A 25,542-nucleotide genomic window follows, 5' to 3' on the forward strand; every position below is an offset into this window, starting at 1 on the left:
AGTGAGTAAGTGGACATTTGCCACACTAACCTATGATTCTTTATCCTTAGAGTTTTTATGTTTGGATCACTCTTTGAAACCCCAATAAAATACCTGTCTCACCTTTGTGTCGCTTCACAAAATGCTATGTTGTTAACACTTGTCCCTGCTGGCGAGAAAATACTCACTGCTGCTGCTTTTTTCAGCAGTCATCAAACTCTGACTGGTGTTTACAACTGTCCAGTCATAAGAAGAATTAACAAGTCTACTAGGGTTTGATGCACCACAATGAGGTAAAGAAGAGGACACAGACTCCAGACATGGACAAGCAACATAAAGGTGAGAGTTATGATTTTTTTTTTCAAAGAGGAAGTATTAGTTTCCCAAGAGAAAAAAATTCAGGGATGGAGAGTATCTGTTTTGCACACATAAATCTTTAAATTAAAAATCAAAGAACATACAGTCCCTTTATTTTACAAAGGAATCTTCCAGGTCTGTTTCCTCTGTGGTGAATGGGTTACTCCCAAAAAATGTAATTGCGCACACAATATGTCCTTTTACTTGCTTCTTTTACATCAAGCTAACAAAGCCAAAACAACTGGAAACTGACCTTTCAAAGTAGTTTTTTAAATGAAACTGAATAATATCAACTCAACATATTTATCTATATAGTTAAAAAAAAGATTTTTTTAATCAAATGTTATCTTTTATATGCTGTAAATGGTGAATATTATATTCTACTCAAGCATAATATTGGTAGTTATCATCCTCTTAGCATTCATATTTGTTCTCTTCTGTTTTCTCTTAAATGCAAATTAGATTTTTCTGTTTTCTCTTCCTCATTGCACTCTTTCTCCCTGTAGTCCCCTTTGTGTCGTATGCTAATGGATAGTTCCCCTCCTATTAAGAATTTAAGAGTGAATTTGTCCACGAATCCATAACATTGAGCAAACATGTTCACAGTAAGCCTCATAAATAATTTTACATCACAAGGGTGGAGAACCACAGGGGATTAAGTGTCTACTGTCTTATCTTTAATCCCTTCTTTTCCTTCATTACTTCCCCCCCCACATTTTCATTGTTTCTCAAGTTACGGTATCACTTCCCATCTATAAAATGTAACATAAGTTAAAAAGGGAAAACAATCCAATTTATTTGATCTAGAAGTTTCTTTTTTTTTTCTTAAGCTTCACAATGAGGGGAACTAAAGGTTATAAAACCCACTATAAACAGCAACCTGGCATCCGAAACCCATCTGTAATCCACAAGTACAGGTTCTTAACTTGATGAGTAAAATGATTTGAGACTTGTGGTAGTATTGAAAATTTCAATGCAGCCACTCTGATGTGAAAGTTAACAATATTATATTCAAAATGAAGCTGATTGAAAATGTATTTCTGTGATCAAAAGAAAATTGTACAAGCATCACCTAAGGGGCAGTTACTGGAACACTGACCACTTTGCACTACACACTAATTTTCACCATTTTGGTCCACACTGAAAAAAAGGGACTGGCCATCTCTTGGATTTATGTAAGCATCTTGCATGTATTTAACACAATTGCCTCATGTTTTAAAGTTAAATGTAACTATATAGTGTAAAAACTACATGATATGCAGAAAGGGTGTATTAAATTGTTCATATCATGTTCAGGTGAAGTAAGTCAATAAGATAGCAACGTTAAATCTCGTGAAACCACGCGTGATTTCATCTCGCGGGCTTTGGATCGTGGTTTAAAAAAGGCATCCATCTCAGTCAAGTCGAGCAGCCAACTCTACGTTTTTGGTATGTCTTGATTTTTTGAATTAATATTTACCATATTTCAGACAAATGTAGTTAAACGTCTAGAGTGTCGCCATGTAACATGCTAAAAAAGAGCCGTTAGCTTATTTGCTGTTTTATCTGTTGTCAAAGAATTGGCGCTTTTTCATTTGAATTTGTCTTTGGCACAAGAGCCGTAATATCACATTAAACCTAATTACGAGGCACTCATAACATAATTTGGTTTTCTGTGTGAATAGATTTGCCAACTGACTCTTCAGTTACATTGTGTATTTACTGCACCATGGTGTTAGTGAGATTTTGGACATTGAACAGCTTTAGCTAATATCATCAGCGGCATTATGCTAGCTTACATCCCTACCCCTCCTGGCCTCACCTGCTGTCCTTTTGTTTTTGTTTTTGTTTTTGTTTTTTTTGCTGCACATTGAGAGACGACCTCTATTCTGCATTTCACCAGGAGTCAGCTGATGGATTGTGGGTTCAAGGTGTTATGGTAAGAAAGTATATTCTATTTTCGTTTCTGTAACTTAATTATAATGGGTTTTTTATAATTATTAGGTGCATGCATACTCACCCTATTAATACAACTGAGAAATCCAAAATCTGCCATAGGTTTAACTTATACCTGTATGTATTGCCAGAAAGGTGATTACTGGACTCGCATTAATGCACACTTGAACTGAAATGAGGTTGTAACTTGTGGGTTGTTGGGTTGCAAATCAGAAACAAACATCTTTGGATTTTTTTTTAATCCCATAAGATCTGGAAACACAGTTTTTATTCAACAAAACATTGCTGATTAACCAAGCACAGTGCCTGCTGTTATTTCAAAATAATTTTATGTCATTTCAGATAAAATGCAGCATTCCAGTGCATCCCAACCATGCCTTTACAGTCAAGGTTTCTGACGGAGCTGAGTTTCTCTCTGACAGTCTGCTGAAAGTGTTTGCAAAGTGATCGGGGGAACAGGGCACAAAGCTAAAGGATGTAGCTGCCATAATGACAGTAAGAACTTTAAAATTCTTTAACTACAAAGTGTATATGTATTGCATTAGGTCAGTAAAATTTTTATGCTACATCCATTGAAACAGTCAACTATTACCTGTGAGTAATGATTCCACTAAAAGGATGCCATAATTTTCGTCATGCATTTACTGGCCCACTGAGAAAAAATTATCTTTTTTTAAAAATAAATGTTCTGGAAACTATATATCCATAAAGTTGATGTCAAACAGGAACTTTTGATATTGCTTTGTAGATGCTGGTGTTGCATGTTGACTGGTTTAAAAAGTCAAGAGTTTTTGTCTGGGATCATTTTCTTCTGTGCTACTGAAAAGTTCACAAATCTCTGTTTTCTTTGTTATAATAGTCAAGGATGACATTAATGCTCGGAGTCCCTCATCAAAGTGCTCCGCATCTGTGTGAAAGACAATTGCAACATCTTGGTGCAGGAGTTCATGGTGAGTGTTTTATGAGTAGATTGTGGATTTGCAACCTTTAAAAATGCATTTAGTTATCCACTTGATCCTCATTGGACTGGTTAGGACCAGTAGTCCTCTTTAATAATTTGAAGTTCACATGAGGCCTGGTAGTGAACTCGGCCGCCGGCCCTTGAGGCCCCACCCCCACCCCTGTATTAGGGGTCACATCAGTGTGAAAAAACTTTAAATTTGTCATTCTAATGAACAAAGGAAAATCCCACCAGTATTTACATTAGCTTTTGTTTGAAAAAAAAAAAAAAAGACCAACTGACCAACAGCTAACCAAATTGTGGGGCTGAAAGTCTAAATTCTAACATCTTCTGAGTGACATAGCCTGGATTTCTGATGGGCCGGTGTCTTTCTAACAAAAACTAATGTAAAGCATTTGAAATTATTATGTTTTTCACCCTCTCTTAGAAACTCTGTTAGACCATGAATGGCAGCATGGCAGGCCACTCTTTGGCTATAGCTATTTACTATGTTGCTTGCATTGGTTTAAATTACTCTAACATTAGAACTGGTAGATTCAAAAGAGATGAGTTTAAAAAGGAATCTTAAAGAAATGTTTTGTGTTTAACCAGGACTTGCCTGAGGCCACTGCACAGATTGAGAAAACCACAATGAACATCTGTCTCCAGAGATGCGCCAGGCAATGACTTTTCTGATGTTGTTCTTCAAGATCTGGATAACGTGACCTTTGCAGTAGCCATGCTGTTTGGACCTTTTTTATTCCTTCAACATGAGTTACCCATCACAACTCTGCTACACTTTTGAGGTGATTCAATGGGTGGTAATGGAGTTGGATGCAACTCAGCTCTCAAGAAAAGCTCACAACTAAGACAAAACTGCTCCTGCAACGAAGCTCACTGTTATGCATGTGAGGTGACCAGCTCTAGGTGAGAGGACATTTAACACTTAGACCCCCGGAGAGCAGTCTCACACTTGTTCTGCTGCATTTTTGAAGCTCAATTCCAGGAACGGATCGCAGGGTTCATTTTTATATACTCTGCAACTGCCATGAGGACGAGCTGTTTTTTGTTGTTGTTTGTTTTTCCTTTTGCTCTGTACAAGTTCTCTGTCTGTTTGGCAGCATTTTTAAATTTCTCTTTGTATTTTTTCTTTCTTTTACTAGTGAAGAGATGTAGCGTGAACAGTTATACAGTCTAAATATCCCATATGGGTCGTGTGAAATGGTATTTTCAGTTTCATTCAGTTGAAGTAAAGAACGTTGAATATTTCTAAGTGTGCTGTTTTGAACCAAGATGTCACAGTATGATCAGTGCTGTAATTTTTGACAGTCACTGTATCAATGTTATTTTTGCGTCTCTTGAATAAAGTTTTTGACCTGCAAGTGCTAATTTCTTTAGTTATTGGGGTAAAATGGGTAGTGTTAATAGGAAGGTGTTTGCCAATTCAGTAACCTAATTTAATGTTAATGGAAACTAACATTACCTCAAATTGTTTAGTTATAATTGTTGTTTAACTGAATCTTGATGTCAGAGGCCTTAAATAGAATGTTTTGTATTGTTCTTTCCCAACATTTTTCAAAAGAAACAGTCTAATTTCTTTGCTGCGATTGATTCCAGAGAACACGGAAGAACTGACATTATTTAACTGTTGATTTATATAGATTCAGTAGAGGAGTAATGTCAGTTTAATTCTTTACCTACTGCAGTGAAATTAGACATGTTGTTTTGAAAGGTTACTGGTGGATGCCAGCAACCATCTTGGAAGAGAACAATACAATCTGTTATAAGGCCTCCATTTGAAAATTGTGTATTTGATACTAGAATATAATAGCAAAATGTAATTTGAAGATAACATGTAGTATTTAAGTGACCAAGTAGTATTGGGTAAAAGTTATTGAATCGTGTTGGGATAACGTGAGAAAATTGTGAAGGATTAAAATATTCCAAGAGCTCAAATTACTTCATCAAAACATGTTTAAGTCACATTTTATCAACACAAATTGCACAGGTTTATTGAACATGAATAAATTGTGTTAATTTAACTCAATGGTTTAAGTTGCTGCCAAAGCAAAACATCTGTGTGCAACAAATGTCCACCATTGAATTAAGTAAATCCAACAACATATTTTTTTCAGTGCAGACAGGAATTTGAATTGTGCATTACACATTCCTGCAGATGTTTCTTAGATTTATGATGTAGTGCAATTTGCACCACTCTCTTGCACAGTCTCAGCCTTACTGTTTTTAACTTTCCTTCACCCTAACCTCATCTATCATCAGCATAAAAATTGGATTTATTTATTTAAGTATTCTACTTACCAATTTTCTTGCCTTCATATTTCACCCCACAATAGACTTGTGACTTGCCCAAAGTGTCCAGGTTTGCACTGTTACAACAGGGACAGGCTCCACCACCCCCATGACACTAAAACGAATAAGAAGTGAAGACAATGGACAGATGGATGTAAAGGTGGACATTTTTTTTTGCCTAAGGATGAACTGTGATCAACGTTAGTGATCTCAATGATGTTTTCAATCTAGTAAAAATAAAAGGGACAATTTTAGTTTCTCCAATATTTTGGATTTTGGCCAAACAACTTTGAAAATTTCCCATCAGCCACAGCTAATAGAGTACTAACAGACTAAGACAAGATGGTAAAGATATGTAAATTATTTAACTCTCTGAACATAAGTATATTAATATTACCGTGTCAGCAGAGCATTTAGCAGAGCATTTAGCCAGCTCTGTTCTAGGATGCCCTCTGGACCCAGTGGAGGTGGTGAGTGACAGGAGAATGGCGGCTAAGCTGTCATCCCTGTTGGACAACGTCTCCCACCCCATGCAGCAGACTGTGACAGCACTGAGCAGCTCCTTCAGTGGGAGACTGCGGCACCCACGGTGTGGGACGGAGAGATTTCGCAGGTCTTTCCTCCCCACTGCTGTCAGACTCCACAACAAAGACTTTAACTGAACAAACACACACATCCACACATGTGCAATAACACTAAGTGCAATACTCTTTTCTGGCATCGTTGTATTTTTACTCAGTTGTATATAGCATTCGTATTCTATTTTTATCTTATTGTATATTTTTATTCTATTTTATTCTACTGTATATAGTATATTATTTTATTCTATTCTGTACAGCTGTGTACTGTATTTATTCTTATTGTATTCTAATTTTTGCCTCATAACTTTTGCACTGTCCACTTCCTGCTGTGACAAAACAAATTTCCCACGTGTGGGACTAATAAAGGTTATCTTATCTTATCTTATCTTAAACCATTGCTGTATAGATTCACAAAACTAGCTAGCTGGATACAGATTTACATACTGCACGTAGACACATGGCATGTTTTTGTGTGCTTTTTTCTAAGACAGAAAATATGATATACACTTTGTGTCTACTACAGAAAGAATCAGCCAGTGTACTAGCTCATGTAGTGCATGCCTGCGCACTATCTTCCCTGCGATCTTCTGCAACCTATAATTGACTTTTATATGCATCTACACACAAGGAGGAGGGTAATTCTAGCTTGAGTCTTCTTTTACTCTACACTTGAGTTCGCTGTTCTTTATTTCAAATAATTTAATAGCAGTACAAAAAAGGAAAACAAAGAAAAAGCTAGAGTGGCTGAGGTGCTTTTATTCTTCAGTCAGTTTGAGGTACGAGTACGACTAAATGCAGGAAATGAACTTAAATTATCTTATGGTCCAAAAGAAAACATCCAACCTGGCTAGCTTAATGGGTTATTTTGCTTGACTTCTTTCCCACAATGTGCATTTCCTGTACAGCTTTCAAATACCTCTGCTCCTGTTGTTTTTTTAGTCACACCTGCAGGTTGGACTGAGTTTGTCATCCACTTTATACCTCTGTTTGTGCAAAAACATGCATTAAATGACACCACAAGCATCATTCAGTCATCTAAATTAATTAAAAAGAAGGCAGAAATTGCAGTTAGAGGAAAAACCACTGATTTTATGAACTCTTGCACTGCCAATTATGCCCTGTTGATATGTTTGCATGACTTAAAAGGTAAGGTAATTAAACTACTGCCAGCTGCTAACTGTCAGCAGCCTCTATAAACTAAGAAAACATTGTGATTGTGCAAAAAAAAAGTTGATTTTTAAAATAAAATCCGTAGAATGTTTTGATCTTACAAAACTTCACCTTTCGTTTTTTTCCCCAATCTCGTGTCCTACCCATGTCTTGTATAATTTGTGGTTTTTAGGTGTGTGGATATGAGCTGAAGTCAGTGGTTAGATGGGTATTTTACATGGACTCTACCTTCTGCTTAACAACATGTTCAACGACTGCTTAAGAACTGTTGATGATAACAGGGTTGAAAATGTGCGCACCGGTGTGAATCTTTCATCTGCAATATGTCAGGTAACACTCTTTCATTGAAACAGACCCAGCAAAAACAGCAGGAGGGTGTGGAGTTGCATTTCAAGTACACTTGGTTTACTTTTTCCTGTGATGTGGTTTACCTCAGTATTGTTGTGTCTTCTGAGATAATTTATCGCTTATTTTTTTCTAGTTTTTTCATGTCCTTTACGCTTTAGTTTCTGTTATTGTCAATGCTTTTGCTTGTAAATTTGTGAGTAGTTTTAATGCATTAAGTAATCTATATAATATGTATTAGATTAACATCTATTGACCAAAAAAAGCCATTTGAACTTGTCCTTGGTGGAAAAAATATTAAAAGAATTAAAGGAAAATTTAGAAATTATTTTTTAAAGCTTTATTTTTTGGAAAGACAGAATAGAAAGATTTTGTTAAAAACAACATGGCCAATGGCAGAGACATACGCAAACGGCTTTAAAGCTGTGTGGCTACCCCCTGGTTTTAGTTCTCTTTATCTGGGACTTCCATTTGGTGCACAGTAAGGCCTCAATCACACAGAATACCACTAGATCCTCCAGTTGCAAGTCAAAAATCAGTATTTCCCAACCAGTTGGCTGTTGGTTCCTGAAGGTTGCCAGCTGATGCTGGGTGAAGAGGAGACTGCACTAAGATCTCCTTGTCATTGCTTTGGTTGCAAGCAGCCTGTAGTTTGCATGAAAAACATCAGCTGGTCTACAAACACTCTCTGAGATGTAGAGAAGTTGGAATAAAAGTGACAAACAATGGCAATTGTGAACATTCCCCTTCAAAGTAAAGGTGGTGCCTTGCCACTGCAATCAGCATATTTCAAAGGGTAAAACATTTATTTTGAAGGTGAATGCAAATCAGAACATTTCAGGTTTGCGTCACACTTTTGACAGTTTGACTACCACTCGGCAATTAGTCTATAAACAAGTCAAACTACAGGATTACTTTGGCAACCAAAGTAATCACAAGGAGGTTTTTGGTCCAGCAACATATACCTCTTTGAGACCAATGCTAGCGGCTGCTGGTAAACTCTACAAACAACTTCCCAATTGAACACGGCACACACACTTCTCCTTAGGTTGTGCCAAAGGCTCACTGACCAGTCTATGCCTGTTTGACTGGGGGCTTTAGCAATCGATTTCACAACGACTGCCAGCAACCTTCACTCGTAACAGATTGCTGAGTATTCATTTTCTCTTCATTACCAGTGGTTGCAAAATGACTCTGCCGAATGAGTGTCTAGGTCTGTCTGACTGAGGCTTAAAGCTAGATAAACATCTACACCTACGAGATACCACCAACAACCTTACAACAACATATAACACACATCACAACTGGCAACAGCCACAACATTTTTATTTATTTTGAGTTGCGTTGCTGACCATCCAAAGAACACCATTCCAGGATTCACTCTCCCTTTTCTGCAGTTTTACTTTCCACTGATATTTATTTAGCTGCCAAATGTTCCATCATGATATCCAACCATTCGATCTATTGGTACTCATCAATGCATCTTTAATCAAACTATATATATTTTTTCAAACGTAGTACCTTGAGATCATTAAAATGAGAGAAACTGAAAATGTTCTCATTAAGCTAAAAAAAGATCCCCAAAAGGTCCATCATTAAGGCAGGCTAAAGCTCAACTACTCAGTTGTTTCTTTCTAGTTTGAACAGCACTTAATTAAGTTTATTAAGACGTATCTATCAAAAGGTGGATGAGTTCATAGCTGTCTAATATGTCTAAGAATTTGGGATGAACACTTTTTCTTCTGTGAATTCATCGCAGCTGAGTCACCCCCACAGAACCATTAATCTCACACACAGAGACCTGATGAAAGCTTGAGTACGCACACCTTAGGAGTGTGTGTGTGTTGACGTCTGCAGGAAGAACACCTGTGTGGATTCTGCTTGTTGCACATACGTACCAGCACACACACTTTATTTTTAAGGGAATACGTTATCACTGTTACGCTTAGAGCTTATAGTTTGTCAGAACAGTACATTTAGAGGCACATTGGCTTAAAAGTACTTTGCTAAAGAAGCAGCGTTTGAAGAAGGTTAAATTTAATTTACTTTCAGCGTTCTGCCCACAAGTTCAAAATTTTGTGTCAAAATAAGGTACTATACTCCTGAAGCAGATAATATTGAATTTTCTTGTTATTTTAGTGGAGATATAAAACGTTTAGCCTTCCAGGAGAAACAACAGTATGTGTAACAGAGTAAGACAAATGCCTCAGAGGAGCTTTTTTTCCACTACTTGGAAGAGAAAGGCGAGAAACATTAGTGGGAGGTTTGACGAGATTTAAAGAATTTTACCACATTTTTTCCCCTTGTTTTCTATGATGATTCCTGCATGGATCCAGCAGTGGAGATCTAACCAGTCAGTGGAAAACCCCACAGAGGATAGACGGAGAAAGAAGAAACAGGATTGAGGCATGGCAATGCGCACACACACACACACACACACACACACACACACACACACACACACACACACACACACACAGGCCTTCACACATCAGTCAGACAGCCCTCTAGTCAGGAGAACCCCTGGCTCACCTTCACACAGATTCACAGATCACACGCACACACACGCACACACACAGAAGTTGTGCTGACATGAATCTGTGCAGTCACTTTGAGTCACATAAACATGCCTCTCCCTCCCTGCAAACACACACACACACTTCAAAGGAAGATTGTAACCCGACAGACCAGCAAAGCACTAAGAACCCATATAGTTTTTTTCCTCTCTATTTTATCTTCTCCGAAACCCACCTGTTTCTTGAAAACTTTTAAGTCATACATGCCTCTCTCTTTTTCCTAGTTTTTAAGATGTTTCTCTCTTGCTGTGTCTGACATGAAGTTTCAGTCAGTATCCATATGCTGGTACTCAGGTACCGTTTGTGTGATGTTCTTTTCCTCTTAGCCTACACTGTACACCCCTATCAGAGGATTATACACACACTGAACCGTGTCCTAACTAGACACAATGTAACCGTGCTCCAGCCTGTACAACTGGGCAGATATGAACGAAAGCACTATGTAATCTTATCTGAAACATGTTGCCAAGCTGATGAGCCAGTATGCTGGCACCATCCTATGCATGACAGTATCTCCTTGATGTGAAATGCAGCTGGACACATAAAAGAATATCAGGCAAATAAGAAGGAGCTGCTCTCTTCCCAGTTTCACACCAGCCAGATGTTTCAGGGTACAGGTAGTCTTCCATCAGTACTGTACAGAGTTAGGCTTTGTTAGGCCATTTTAGCCTTGACCCCAGTACACAGGGGTCCTGTGGATGTCACAACAGGGGGTTATTCAGGACTCCGATAACTATAGAGCCTGTTCAAGCACTTAGCCTGCACAAAGTAGATTAAAGGTTACCAAACATTACGTGGGGGGCAAATCCCTTAATCACACGTGGGCCTCAGGTAATTCTAGTCCCGTGTGAAGAGTACTTAAGGTGTGCTAAAGTAATTCTAAAGATTGACATGTTTCTTGGTTATGCTAACTAGCCTACTCCAGTTTCACTCTCCTTTAAGAGCCTTAATTAAATTTTGTTTGAATTATTAAACTTTAACAAACAGATGCACAGAGTAATAAAACATGCTTACCTCAAGGGCCATTTACAAGCTTTTGATCTTCATGCACAGCTTTTATCCAAAGATAGATTTGGATTATTTTGTGGACTATCCTAAGCACCTTTGCCTTTAATTCATTTTGCTATACCCACAAAAGCTTGCAGTGCACTTTAAGTAGCATATCTGTAAAATGTTATTATAGCTAGTTAAGTTGCTAATTATTGGTAGCTCCATGAGATGTTTGAAGAAGGAGCGAAGTTAAGTTGTTCTCACTGGGAACTTTGTTTTTGCCTCCACAGAGGTTTAAGCCTTTACATAATGTTTATATAACCACACAATAATATATAGAATCTGTACAAAAGGAGCCAGATTTTGGTAATACAAGCTTCAGTAGAGGAGGCTTTGGGAAAAAACAGTAAATGAAGAACACATTCACTGACGTGCAATCTCAAAAGCACTCACTGTCATCTTATAGTAAACAAGGAACGGGAAGTCTTGCCCCAGACTTCTAGTTATCTGTTATTTGCATATCTGCTGCAAAGTTTTGCAGTTGTAGAAACATTTCATCACTCATCCAAGTGACTTCTTCACTCTCAGCCAACTGCAGGTTTCCCCAACCTTATAAACACTGCAGTTGCACAATGACTGAAACTAGCACCAAGTTGCAAGCTCAGTTTCATGATCGTTAATATGCAAATGATCATGACCACTGATCAGTGACTATGAGTACTATTCACAAAGTTGGGATGGTGATGATGAAAGAGTTCAGCAATGGTCATTCCCTTTTCACATATAAAGCCTCCCTGAGTTGTCAAAGGAGCTTGCAAAGAAAAGCGTCTGGACTTCTTTAAGTTGCTTGAAGACGTTTCACCTCTCATCCGAGAAGCTTCTTCAGTTCTAAGGTCAAATGGTGGAGAGTCCCAGATATAAATATATATATTTATATCTGGGATATATATCCAGATATAAATATATATATTTATATCTAGATATATATCCCTGAGTTCCATCAAGTCAAATGCAATCAACTTTCTGTGATTAAGAACTGATGATTTCATAAGACTGGGCCTTTTATAGTAAAAAAGGGGAACTTTAAGATCATAATTTTTGAACAGCTGCTAACTGGACTTTGAAGTGAGCAGCTAGTAAATAATCCTTTGAATTATAGTGTTTGGTCAATATCGATACTGAACTCAACACACCGTGTTGAATGAAACCTGGGAAATATTCTGTGCAAAATGCTTTAAACACTACTAAACAAACATCATGCTTTCTCGTCTTGATGCATTCTCAATCATCCAGGAAAGTAAATCTCCAAAAGTTGATTCTGTTCATCTGGACGTAGCGTTTTGTGGGAGAAACGTTTCGTCACTCATCCAAATGACTTCTTCAGTCTCAGCTGACTGCAGGTTTGGGAGGTCCCCAGCCCATTGTTCCTTCAGTGGGCTGGTTTCAGTCATTATGCAAATGTACTGTTTATAAGATTTGGGAAACCTGCAGTCAGCTGAGACTGAAGAAGTCACTTGGATGAGTGACAAAACGTTTCTCCCACAAAACGCTACGTCCAGATGAACAGAATCAACTTTTGGAGATTTACTTTCTCCTTCATCGTACTCGTCTTTGTCATGTTAGCTTTACCTTTTTAGTAATACAGATAACTGAACACTGTGATTGATAAATGATTAAGGCAGTGAAGACTCTAATGATGATTAAAGCTGGCTGAAAGTCAAACAATGGACTGCAATCTCTCTTTAACTTTTGCCATTGTGAAATTTGACCAAATCAGTTTCAGGTGTGTTAAGAATGAGGGATGACTCACACAGGATATGTGAATGAAAGAGCCATAGCATTAGCCCTGTCAATCACGTGTCTAGTTGGAGATCACAGTAACTCATTGCCCCATCTCGCTGTCTTCCGTACTTCAAATTGTGATCCATTTAACTACAAAAAAGATGCTAAATATTTTTTTCCAATTCAGGCTTTTTTTTTTTAAAACAAATTTTGTGGACGTTGTTAACTAAGAGAGGGCTGATAATCCAGCTATCAGGTTATCTGTGCCATGTAACATGTATAGCATGATGTATAGTATATTGAAGGGGAAATCTAGCAATATTACTTGTCAAAAACAATGTACCAGTTTTTTAAATGACTATTTTAACTGTATAAATAACTTAAATTAATATCAGTGTATAAATCAGTACTATGTGCAGCTCTTGATGTGATTATTAAGAATGGAAAAATGCCCAAATGATGTCATTTCAGTTGTCTTGCTTTTTTTTGGAGAGTAACAAATATTAAAGTTGAAATATGGGAATTTTTCTGTGTGTGTGATTGAATCACAGAATAGGGTAGCTTTCAACTTTTACTTCCTCGTATCTTCTTTCTTCCTGTTTTCTGGATATTGCCCCTGCCTCCCAGTAGACAGGGACTGACAAAAAAGGAGGCTTCTAGAAGAGCTGAGAGGGAGGAATCACACACGTGTGCTATGCAGAAGTCTTATATAAACTTTTTTCACACAAAAATGCTACACCACCACAGTTTAACATTGCAAAAGACTTAAAGTGCATCTATTTCTTATGGATGTCTATTTTTAAGGTTAGTGATTGGTTGTTCCAGACAAGTTCTCCAGATAAATGTTGTACTAGTCATAAAGAAGTCAACGTTTTTAATATCATTGCCAACATGCAGATTAAGTTAACCACATTGGCTCAAACAGACAAAGCACTGGAAAGATTGGAAAGACTGATATGATCGATATTGCAGTTTAAGAAGTCATAGCGTCAATATGCAGAACACAAAGTCTCAAAAACTATGAAAAGACCTCCTTCAATGACCACAAAACAACAGTTTATACTATGATGATAAAATAAATAAGAAAAATCTCGTGCATATTCTGGATGTTTTTATTTTATTTTATCTCATAGCTGTAAAAATATAGTCTCAAAATAAATAAATATATGAAATAAATATACTGTATGTCCTTGGAAAGGAAAACTCATAAATAAGAATAAAGATTTCAAAATGTCTGTAAAGGTGTCTTTGTCAGTCCCATCCATTGTTTGACAGCAGTCGGAATTCCTTCACTGGCTTCCATAAGAGCTCCATTACAAAACACACCATCCCACACACAGGACACTGTTATTCTTCTCTTCCTCCTCATGCATTTTGCAGAAAAATCATAGTCTGGATTGATTTCAAAGGGTACTTCACCCATGCCATCACAACAGTCATTTCAGTACATGTGATTATCCCAGCTCTAAGACCCGTTTTACAGAACAAATGTGGCTGCCTTCCAGTGCATGAACTTTTTTAATGTAAACCAGCCACACTTTATAGTGGATTTTGCATGTAAATTATTTGTTTACTTAGCAGCCACAGTAATGTTGGAATAAAAGGTCGACTCAAAACATCAAAATTGACAAGACACAGCAGAAAAAGGTTACTAGCAGCCAGTGGTTAATCTCAGCTATCAAGTTCACAGCTTTGTCCTTTTGAACATGCAGTCTGGGCAAGCAGATAGTTGGATTTCATTAGTGAAACTTAATAAAAATTTAAAGATCATCCGTTTGGCCACCAGGGCTTTTGCATAGGCTGATAAGGTGAAAATATGTGGAGCCCCAGTAGTCTCTGTCATGGGGCTCTTCACAGGTTCCACAGAAGATCCCTGATGCTGTTCAGTCACATTCCCCAGCCAGTCGGGTTTTCTTTCCTTCCTCCATGCCAGCAGTGGGGAGTGTTGATTTGGTGCACTTTTACGATCCTATTTTTTCCACATAAACAAGATCATCCATCTCCCTTAAGGGGATGACCTCGGGTGCACTTCTGCTTTTAACCTTGCTTTTCACCAGCTAATTCATTCTGCCTCAGCTCTGACCCAGTATGTCTCTGTACAGCTCTGGAACTCTTTCTGGATCTACAGGTCTTGGTAGGAAGTGAGTGAACCTCTGATGCCTCCTTGATCTTGTTCCATCACGGGACGTCCCATCTTTGTTCAAAGCAACAAAATAAAATGAACCTTTCTCTCCATGCCGATAGATGTTAGAGGAGTAGGTGTTGTACCAGTTTTCTTCAAATTGCTCTCTGAAAACACATTCTGCTGACAGCTTCTCCTGCAGAAAGAGAGGACAACAACGGATGAGTTTTAGGGTGCAAAATGTGCCACCTACTGGCTGTGGACATCATTCTTGAAAAACAGAAATATGTGTGTGCCAATATGTATCTGTTCAAAGGTGTATACTTACAGAGCCGTACAATTCTCCCTTGCTGTTCATGGCAAGGTAAAGGCCACTGTCCACCCCTTTGATGCTGACGAGTCCCACAGCTAAACTGATGAATTCCAGTATACCTGCAAACACACATTACATTACAGTAATTAAACAATCATTAATCAATTAAGCAATCATTAGCATATCTGGCAACATGGAAATATTAAATAGCAATTCATATTTGGTATAATAGAGCACTAGTCTTGCTGACAACGTTTCAGTTTACTAAATTGTGTCTGTTCTCCATACAAATTCGTAGAGTATGTCCATCAAATGCCTCTGACAAGTTAGGTTAGAGTGGTTTCTGGTATGAGGTTACAACCAAATCTCAAATGAAATGAATCAAGTACCAGAGGCGCTACAACCTTGCAGCGATAAATAATCTACTTTTGATGTGCCGCAACCTGCAGCTTTTTATCTTGATAGCTGGAGATAAGTTTGTAAAAGCGTCCAATCTAATCTGAAAGAGGAAACGTGGTAAAAAAAAAAAAAAAAAAAAAAGTGCAAATATATAATATCTCAAATGTTGTTCCACCTGGAAATAGCGGCTGCATTCATGATTAGCGTTTGATTAAAGCAGCCTGTATTGGCATGGGTATTTCAAGTCACGACGGCTGTGACTGTAGGAGTGATGCAGCTATTTCCCCGTATGAGTTATAAGTCCTCTGTTATAACTCATGGCCACCTCTATTTTATATATTATTTGGTATACAATCCAGTAAGCTTTTCGCTGCTGTATGCTGATTATCACTATTTCCTCCCCTGTTTAGATTCTGTTTGTATGTGAGTCTGTCAGCGTCTCCACCACAATGATACCTGACAGTGTGTCAATCAGTCTGAAAATTCAAAATAGCTTTTCTATGCTCTTACTACTACTTGTGCTGCCAGAATTCACAGGCTCTGTACCGAATCTGCTGTGGTCTTTCCTGGTGCCCTGCACGGTGCCGTCAGGATGAATCTCCAGGTGGAACCCGGTCCTGCAGTACAGCTGCCTCCGCCTCAGAATCCCCTTCAGATGGCTGAGGTCCGCCAGGCTCCGGGACAGCCTCTCCGCAGACATTAGGTGCTCTTGCTGTTGTCCATGTCCCCCCATTATCAATCCGGTCGCCGAATTGTAGTCCACCGCCCCGGCAGGGGTGAGAATAAACTGAGAGCCAACGGGAGCCGGAACGGCACCAAAGCTGTCCAAAAATCCGTTGGCGAAGCTCCCAACCTCGGCCGCTGCCCCCATCACAGATGACACACCAGATCCTGTTTGCAGCGTAGGAGCTCCAAGTCGAGTTCCAAGTGATGAGTAGAGAGCCTCTATATGAGCAAGTGAGCGAAGGTCAAGCCGAAAGGCGAAGAAAGGGAAAAAGTTGACCGTGCGTGCAGAGAAAATCCCTGTGATCAGACTGGCATCTAATTGAGATTAAACTCCTGCGTTATCTTGATGTTGGATGAGTACGCATCCCCGCTTGCTGCAGCGTGTGTCCCCCGTCTCCTCTCTTCTGCTATTTATCCTTCTTTCCTCTCTTCTATTCTCTCCTCTTCAACTCGGGATACTCCCCCTTTGCTCCTGTGCGCACCAGGGTTTTCCTCTCTCTCTCCCTCTCTTTCTCACCCCCCTCTCTTGCTCTCTCTCGCTAAATTCACTTCAGCCTTTTATTTCTTCTCTCAAGTGATACCTCCCCCAGCAGCAGTGTGTAGCGCAGTGAAACCAGTGAAAACCACTCCACATTTATAGCGCACTGCCTCCTATTAACCCCAGGTTGCCTTTTATGCAAATATGGCCCGATCCCCTCTCTTTATGGCTAATTTTTGTTCTCGCTATTCTCCCGTCTCACCTTTGATGTTCAGTCTTAGCGCAGGGGCACGTGAGAGGAAAATTAATAACCACTAATAAAAATTAGCATGACAGGCGTATTTTCCCTTACTTCCCCTCAAGCCACATGAATGTTTCCCTAACTCACAAACGGACAAAATGTCATTTTGCTCGTGGACACTTTAGCAGCAGATTAAACAGATTAAACTGTACAGGTGTTTATAAGAGTTGCTGCGGAGCGCGCGTCTCTGCAACTTGGGTGTGAAATAGTTGTGGAGAGAAAGAAACAGCGTGTGCATGTCAAATAGGCATGAAAGTGATGTTGCCATTATCTTAAATGCTTTACATCTCAGTGCCCCCATTTCGAAATGGCTCAGGTGCAGAGAGAAAGAGGGGCGAGGAAAGCCCCCATTTGCGTAATTTTCGCACTCGAATGTTGATTTATTGCTCCTGTTTTATGTAACCCAGCCGCACATTTACAGCACCCGCACACACAGACACACACAGCCGTACACATGCACCCACACACACCTGTGCAAACGACATCACTTGACTGTCAATCCTTTCATTGATCTTTCCACGATGCTTTGAACAACACTGGAGCTCATATATACCCTTAATTGTGGTCTTACGAGACGAATCAAAGAAACAGAGGCTTCAAAGCGCAGGGATCTTGTAAGGGGATCAGGCAATAACAACCAGAAGACGGGAACGGGAATATACCTGTTTGAACCACACGCTTAGAAAATACCCCGACACTTGACACTGAAGGGCTTGGGGGGGTGTAAAATAAGTGCTATTTTGAGAGACAAAAACGGAGTTTGTTGTGGAAACAAATATTTTAGTGATCATAACAATGAACACGCTCCAGTGGGAAACGTTATACTGAGTATATCAGATTAATGTAAAATATCAGTCTACTATACTGAAGTTGACCGTGATCATGGCGGTTTGGTAATAAAAGCCTGTGGATTCCAAAAAGACGCTTTTTCGAAACACCGGCGAAACAGTCCTTTCTTAATTTTTATGGTGCGGCGTCATTTATTTAGCTCTGAATTGCTCAACACTATTTATCCTCTAATACAGACTGTGATTTTATTTAAACCAAGGGCACGAAGCATGGTCTTGTGTTCCAGATCATGGCATTGATTGGGGCAGCAATACAGACACATGGTCGTGCACACAAACGCACGCGCTCACACTGCCTCCCCTTCCCCTGGGAGTCCCGTTGATAAATGAGTTGAAGGTCCAGAGGTGTTGCTGTGCCATACTCGGGTCATTTTGTACTCATGTCAGGTCTTGCAGCATGACAAAAAGTCATATACCCACACCAATAACACGGGTCTACTTGTCACGCTGCAGGACCTGACATACTTATTAAGTACAAAATGTTTCTTATGACGCCAGTTTTCTGCACTGCCTTTGCACACGTGTGTGTGACAGACAAGTTAGAGGGCATCTATGTGTGTGGCGCGTGTCCTTCTCCCTCTTTCCCTCGGTTCATTAGTATTTATGACCAGCACAAAAAGAACTTTTTTTTAAAGGGCGACAGGATCAATCGTAATCGCCTCAGGCCGATCTGGTTTAGTATTGGATATCGATTTGGCCTCAGTGAAGACGTCAACTACTACGCCACATCGTCCTGGGAACTGTTCACACAAGGCGCAAGTGATCAGTTCCCAGGACCACATGATTCGCTCCAGTGTAGGTTTTCTTTTACAACGCTGCAAGTGGGACATGGAGGGAAGCCAAGCATATAGGAACATAGCTGTCATGGAGGAGGAGGGTGACGATGATGATGAGGAGGTCCCTAGGGTTATACCCCCACCTCTAACCCCTCACCCACACACACACACACAATACACACACAAAGAAATCACAACCTAATCGAATGCCTGGATAATGGAATAACTGAATAAGTAGCCTAGAGGTTATTAATGCAAGTGGTCTCCAAACTAGGGTCTAGCGAACCCAGGACAAGATTCAGAGGGCCCCATGAAAGTGCAGACTTTAATTTCATCATATTTTAATCTTCATAGGTCAGTCAGAAAATGCAGGAGAAAAAAAAAGAAAATCATATTTCTGCAATCTTTCGTGTATAGATAGATTAAAAATAAGTGACCTGCATGCAGATATGGTACTTTGTATCTACCTGAACCCCTATGAATACCTCTATTGTTGTGATCCAGCAAAATATTGCATTTTTTGTGTCAAAGTAAAGATTTGGAGACATTTTACAGCTTTTCAAATTGCAGTTTCATAAAAAAAATGTAACCAGTAAACCAGGAAACTTAATTAGGATTAGTCACCATGCTACATTAATGATGTTTGGGTTGTGAAGAAAATAGAAATCAAAGCAATAATTGAAGCGTTTAATATCAATACTCAGTCTTTTAAATGGTTGATTTCTATCAAGAGGTTTTAGACATTGTTTGATCTGTTTTCAGCTTATGGGCCAAGTGATCCACTGAGCTTCATGTGTGAACAGGTGACAGGCCATCTATTAGACTTCTTCCCTTTATTGTTTTAGCATCAAAGTCATCAGAAAAGCCCCATCAGGTTAACATTAGCCCTACATGTGAGGACTTAAATGAAGAGTTCATCTTTGATATTTGTTTGATATCTGCTCTTTTGGCTCCTTTGATCCATCACTTACAACTGGAAATTCGACACTACATTGACCCTTCGTGAATGACAAAGGCAAAGTGACAAATATCGATATCAATAATATCATTACTCATTTAGAGACACCCCCCCCCCCCCCCCCCCAAAAAAAAAAAAAAATACAATCTCTTTAATTTATTTCAAGATGTGCCCATGCTCACCTGACAAGATACTTAAGATGATACCGTGGAATATGTTTTACTGAGTCGTTTTCTTATTCTTTCCATGTGTGTCACAGTTAGTCTGCCAGCTGCCAGTACCTTATGAAGTAGTACAACTGTCTTTGCACATTTTTAAAATACTTCAGAGTAGTCGTTATATACTTCTATTAGGTTATTGCAGGCCTAACTTCTAAATGAGAAAACGCATATGTTCTACTTTATTCAATGCCACTTTTCAGACGCACTAATCCGTTTAGAAAATAGAGCTGTCTATATATATTTCACTATATTTCACATGCATTTTAATTTAATATTCAGTATTTTTGATTTTGGTGTAGGCTGTTAATATGGCCTCTTTTATGCGAACTGGATAAGCTTGAGTTTAGCTTCATAATAGTTTATCTCTCTGTGTTTATAATTGACCTTGGTTAAAATTAATCACTCAGCGAAGCATCAAATCCTCCGCGCTGTGCGGGACTTTGTTCTCTGTCATGCCAAGAACAGAAAGGCCGTAAATCTCGCGATGAAATCAGGGAAACGCGATACTTTTGAGCTGCCCTCAAAGTTACAATCACAGCAGCCAAGCAGAAGCTAATACCACGGCAGCAATGGCTGCTTTCCGCAGAGTGGCAGCACTGGCCGGCAAGCTCAACCTCTGGTCGGCGACAAGAAACGAGCTGGTCGGTGGGCAGACGGCCAATGGAAGAAGGACCTGGAGGTGTCTGGCAGCCGGGGTTTGCGTTGCAACGGGTGGCGCCGTACTTTACTTCTACAACGGTTTAATAAGCGGCGGAGGCAGGAAGAGGATAAGGAGGCACAGCATCAACGGTTTGCTCCCGTCCATCCCGACTGTTGAAGCCAAAGAGAAGGTAGGTGGCACAAACTGAGCTGCTGCAGATAACGATAAAACCGAAGCTGCCGCGACACACAACGAGGTGGTTGATTGTTGGTCGAAAATGTGTAACTGCTGACACACGGGGCTCAGTGCTCAAGACTGTGGAAGGACATAGTCGAGAGAAGAGGGAGAGAAGGCAAAGAGCGCTGGGTATTTCCTCGTTTCCTTCCGCTAAGATTAGACACACAGGCCCAGTCAGACAGGCCCACTTCTCTTTCTGTAGCCATGGTGAGCTTGTTTTTTATAGAATTTTTTTTCTGGGGTGGATAAAGTGTGTCACTCATTCCTAGGACGCTCAGTGGAAACAGTTTGCTCACTGCTTGGCTGTTGGGCGATGTGCGCGCGCGCAGATGCAAGAAGGGCGCTCTCCGCTCGAGCTGGTGCTGAAATGACAGCAGGCTCGAGATGTCAATCAGACAGCTTTGTGCAGGTCAGGCAGACAGAAGTTCTCAGAGATTTCCATGAAAATAATAAAGTCATACATTAAAGGTTTGATACAATAAAACAATTTTAAAAACCCCACCATACTATAATTCAAAGTTCTAAAAGTTAAAGTTATCTCTGTAAATCATAGCACATTACAAAAAATATATATATTATAGTATTGAGTATAATTGTTGATTCACTCAAATGTAAAGCACTATAATAACTCATTTGTGATATTAGTATTAATAACTATGAGCCATATGATATCAGTAATTTGTATCTGAAACAAAGGTGTAGGAAGTACAACTTGAAGTGACTCATGTATACTTAAAGCATCAGTTATGCTAGGATGACCCACAATATAGATAAGGCAATATACAATTTGTTGTATATAAGCTGGCCAAGATATCAACACATTATTAAAACATGTAGTTGTTTTAAATGGATTTCCTTGCCATGCTTAATTACAGTCCTTCCATCCACTCATTTATCCATTTTCTTTTGATTGACCAGTTCAGGTACGTGGGGGGGCTGGAGCATATCCCAGTTGTCATATATTGAGAGGTGGGGTACACCTTGGATAGGCTGTTTTTGCAGGGCGAACACAGAGAGCCAGACAGCCGCATTCAGGTGGTCAGTTTAGAATAACCAGTTAATCCTAAGCATGACTTTAGACTTGCAAACTCCACACAGAAAGGCCCATAGGCTGGGTTTGAACCTAGGATTTTCTTGCTAGTGAGACAATGTTAACAAACCTCTGCCTCCTTCATTACAGTACTACATTAAATCTAATCTAAATCTATAAACCATAATGTATATGCACCTTCCCAGAAATGTAACTACACATTGCAGAAATGCAAACTTCAGCAAATGTGATAGTGTGTCTATGTGTCTATTTGGAAACAATATCCAGCATATCCACAGTATAATGAAAGAAATATGTTGTGTTGTATTTTTCATTAGCTTTTTCATTATGCTAATAAATGGTAAAATGGCCTGCATTTGTATAGCGCTTTTCTAGTCCCTAAGGACCCCAAAGCGCTACATTCAGTCATCCACCCATTCACACACACATTCACACACTGGCGATGGCAAGCTACATTGTAGCCACAGCTGCCCTGGGGTGCACTGACAGAGGCGAGGCTGCCGGACACTGGCTCCACCGGGCCCTCTGACCACCACCAGTAGGCAAACATGGGGTTAGTACTATACTAATATATTTGGCATGCAGCCAGGAGGCAGCCGGGGATCAAACCACCGACCTTCTGATTAATGGCTGCTCTGCCACCTGAGCTACAGCCACCCCATAAAATAGCTAATATTCTGCTAGTGTTTCAACTAAAGGCGTTTGTTTCTCCTTTTTCTCAAATTTTATAATGTGAGGGTAGAACAGCACAGATACACCATTACACAGCCATACATGCACACTACAGTGTGGATTGAATGCAATGCTTCAAATGACACTTTGTGGTGGTGATTTTAATAAGAGTAATGTTTTGAGAATTTTTTCTAATCAGGATTTCGTTTATCTGAACATAAAAATTTTTTTTTCCAAATGGGCTGAAATGATATCCTTGGATGTCTGTTAAGTAAGATAACAGAGACTCCCTGCCTTAAGATTTGTTGAACAGTTTTGTTTAAAGTCCATTTTTAGCCAGGCAAAATCATCTACATTTGTTTAGCAATTGTTGCATAGTTAATGATCAAGACTTTTAGCCATGCTTCAGAAGTCAAAAATAGGGCTGCTCGATTATGGCAAAAATGATAATCACGATTATTTTCACTGAAATTGAGATCTCGATTATTTGACGATATTTATTTAACCCTTTAAGACCTACCATAGAAACAAGTCCGCCAGAGCTTATATTATTATTTTTTACATGCTGTAGTGCCATTTTTGGGAGCATTTCAAGTTGCTATACATCAATGCAACTGTTATAGCCCATATTTTAGTAATATGTATGCATTAAGTCCATAGTAATTACATTAATTTTTTTTTTACATATATTTCTACTTGGGGAAATTTAAGAGGCTTATCCCTCAAAACTTTAAATACAAAAAAGTTGCAAAAAATAGTTTCCCACCACAGGAAATTTATTTTGAGTGTCTTCATAGTTTTATTTTGGAGATACAGCAATTTTTATATACTGCAGGAAAAACAAAAAACAATCCTATGATGCAAATTTGCAAAGAAAACAGCATGTGCATCAAAACAAACTATTTCCAGCAGTGCAATTCGAGTTCTAAGCATCCCAGCAACTATTCAGAAAAGTATAGAGTCAAACATGACTTATAAAAACACCAGTATAGGCTTTTAAGGCCTACAAGTAAAAAACTACATTTTCCGCCAAAATGACATCACTTCCGGTTTCGGACAGGAAATGGCGGACATGCGATAGTTTGCGTTGACATCTTTTTCATTGTGGGAAGTGTTACGAACAGCTGATCGGATCGGCAAAGCGTGTTTCTGGAATATTATGTTTTTGTTCCTGCAAGCGCTTTTTATGCAATTTTTGCAAAGCTTTATGTGGAAGGAAACCGTGACCGAGGACAAGCTGATGGCATAAGATGTAAGTACAACTCCTCCGGTTTCATATGCAAAACAAATTATTGCGCTAGCTTACGCGGTTCCGGTTCTACGGGGATTTAAAGGGTTAACAATAACAATGTATTGAATAATGACTTTAAAAAATAATGTAAAATAGTGTGCAAATACTGATAACAGTGCAAATGTTTGCAATATAAAAAATAAATGAAAAATGTAAACATCTATGCTTAGTGAACTTTGCAGTGTTGCTCTGTGGTGCAGCTATGACACCGTAGCAAAGTTTACACACTATGTCTACTTGATCCACGTCTGACTCCGCGAACCCATAATGTTTCCACACCACTGAAGTTTTTTTTTTACCTCTCTTTTCAACCAACGGCAGTCACTCTCCTCTCCAAATAACTTCTGCTTAGCTTTCCAAGCTTCCCTCGGGTCCTCTTAATTGTTGTGATGCGTGTTCAAAATGCAGAGAGGTGCGCTCGATTTGCCACACAGAGCAGCGCGAGAGTAAAGCACGAGGGAGGGGCTAATAATCGGCTCAGTCATTTTTAATGATCGTTGAAAGCCCAGATCGTAATTGTGATTAAAATTCGATTAATTGAGCAGCCCTAGTCAAAAAGCAATACTGAGCATGAAAAAATACTTTCTAAGGCTTTCTGAAGGTCTTTCAAAGTTTTTCTTTGGACATTGGCTACTTTTTCACTCATTTTCAGTCCAGGCCTTCTACTTGATCATTTTCAGAATTAGGATATAATTATTTCAAGCATAAAAAGAGGACCTAAATCAAGGGGTGTACTAGTGTTGTGTCCACACATAACAGGCAAATTAGCATAGACCTATTTTAAATTGTATTTTTAGTCTTATTGTCACTAGGAACCTGCCGTAAAAACACATAGCTTGTTGCAATTCCTTTAATTGAAAATATTAAAAAGCACCAACGATAACAAAGTATAACAGGCATAAAATTATACTTTTACACCAAAAGGTGATTCTCAAAGACCTGTTAGCAGAAAACTAAGCATATCTCACTATTTATGCAGTGCATCCTTAGCAGGCCTAAAATGGCAGGCCTAAAAAAACTATCAACAAAAGTTGAACAATATCTGATATTTATTAAAAAATCATACATTAAAACATTTCCAAAGACCCGACGCAAGACCTGAGAGATGCATCTAGTATCTCGATAATCTGTCTACTGCTTGCCAAAGCCCCATTAGAAAAGGTCTTAATGGAAGGGTGGCTGTCAAGAAGCCATTCTTAAGGAAGAGAAACAAGGAGAAAAGGGTGAGGTATTAAAATCATCTGGAAAGCATTTGAATGGCAATGGCGTCATTTATTCATCATCACAATGATCACAAATGCACTGTGAATCCAGTGAAGCATACCTTGATAGAAAAACACACAGTAAAACACTATCAGTCATGGATTGGCCTCCCCAGAGTCCAGACCTGAATATTATTAATGTAGTGGAGCCACCAATATCCAAAAAAGCTTTCAAATGTCCCTCAGAAAGCTTGCCTAAGATAGTATTGCCTTTCCAGCTTATGAGAATGTACAAACTCTGTTTTTGCCTTATATCCCACGCTTCCATGTTAGCATGTTTCA

The 25,542-nt window shown here is 39.1% G+C and overlaps 3 protein-coding genes and 1 long non-coding RNA gene across 9 annotated transcripts in view; 2 read left to right on the top strand and 2 right to left on the bottom strand.

Moving 5' to 3' along the window:
* The window catches only part of kpna7 (karyopherin alpha 7 (importin alpha 8)), a 33,375-nt gene extending 26,886 nt beyond the window's left edge, over positions 1 to 6,489 (bottom strand). The window contains exons 1-2 of the mRNA XM_085408677.1: positions 5,919 to 6,489; positions 5,531 to 5,636 (exon numbers count right to left, since the gene is read on the bottom strand). Coding sequence (XP_085264803.1) covers positions 5,531 to 5,636; positions 5,919 to 6,242 — 430 coding nt within the window. The 5' untranslated portion in view covers positions 6,243 to 6,489. The remainder of the gene's footprint in view (positions 1 to 5,530; positions 5,637 to 5,918) is intronic.
* Positions 1,472 to 5,352, top strand: LOC146668422 (uncharacterized). 3 transcript variants are annotated; one of them, XR_014912153.1, is made up of 6 exons: positions 1,472 to 1,511; positions 1,633 to 1,764; positions 2,191 to 2,254; positions 2,614 to 2,766; positions 3,131 to 3,221; positions 3,824 to 5,352. It is a non-coding gene; the product is annotated as an uncharacterized LOC146668422 (long non-coding RNA). The 3 variants fall into 3 exon arrangements; XR_014912152.1 differs by having other exon boundaries at positions 1,479 to 1,764; XR_014912154.1 differs by having other exon boundaries at positions 1,479 to 1,764; positions 2,219 to 2,254.
* Positions 6,490 to 13,784: 7,295 nt separating the features above from the next.
* On the bottom strand, positions 13,785 to 17,116 carry fgf20a (fibroblast growth factor 20a). The gene is made up of 3 exons (XM_085408678.1): positions 16,346 to 17,116; positions 15,416 to 15,519; positions 13,785 to 15,283 (listed from the first exon to the last, which is right to left on the bottom strand). Exons 1-3 carry the CDS (start codon positions 16,668 to 16,670, stop codon positions 15,038 to 15,040), a joined length of 675 nt encoding a protein of 224 aa, XP_085264804.1. The 5' UTR covers positions 16,671 to 17,116; the 3' UTR covers positions 13,785 to 15,037.
* A 3,516-nt stretch (positions 17,117 to 20,632) lies between these two features.
* Positions 20,633 to 25,542, top strand: part of micu3a (mitochondrial calcium uptake 3a) — a 41,283-nt gene continuing 36,373 nt past the window's right edge. For all 4 annotated transcript variants that reach the window (XM_085410332.1, XM_085410335.1, XM_085410334.1 and 1 more), the window contains exon 1: positions 20,633 to 20,937. In XM_085410332.1, coding sequence (XP_085266458.1) covers positions 20,677 to 20,937 — 261 coding nt within the window. In that variant the 5' untranslated portion in view covers positions 20,633 to 20,676. The remainder of the gene's footprint in view (positions 20,938 to 25,542) is intronic.

This window comes from Rhamphochromis longiceps, linkage group LG6 (assembly GCF_057381845.1).
Source record: "Rhamphochromis longiceps isolate RC_006_pf linkage group LG6, R_longiceps_female_GT1.1, whole genome shotgun sequence".
NCBI lineage: Eukaryota > Metazoa > Chordata > Actinopteri > Cichliformes > Cichlidae > Rhamphochromis > Rhamphochromis longiceps.

Bases quoted from the DNA above. Each gene is read 5' to 3' on its own strand.
- fgf20a (XM_085408678.1), bottom strand. From the start codon at position 16,670: ATGGGGGCAGCGGCCGAGGTTGGGAGCTTCGCCAACGGATTTTTGGAC. The intron at 15,520-16,345 runs GTACAGAGCCTG...GTGTGTTTGCAG, and splicing joins GAAAGACCACAGCAGATTCG to GTATACTGGAATTCATCAGT. The intron at 15,284-15,415 runs GTAAGTATACAC...CTCTTTCTGCAG, and splicing joins AGGGAGAATTGTACGGCTCT to GAGAAGCTGTCAGCAGAATG.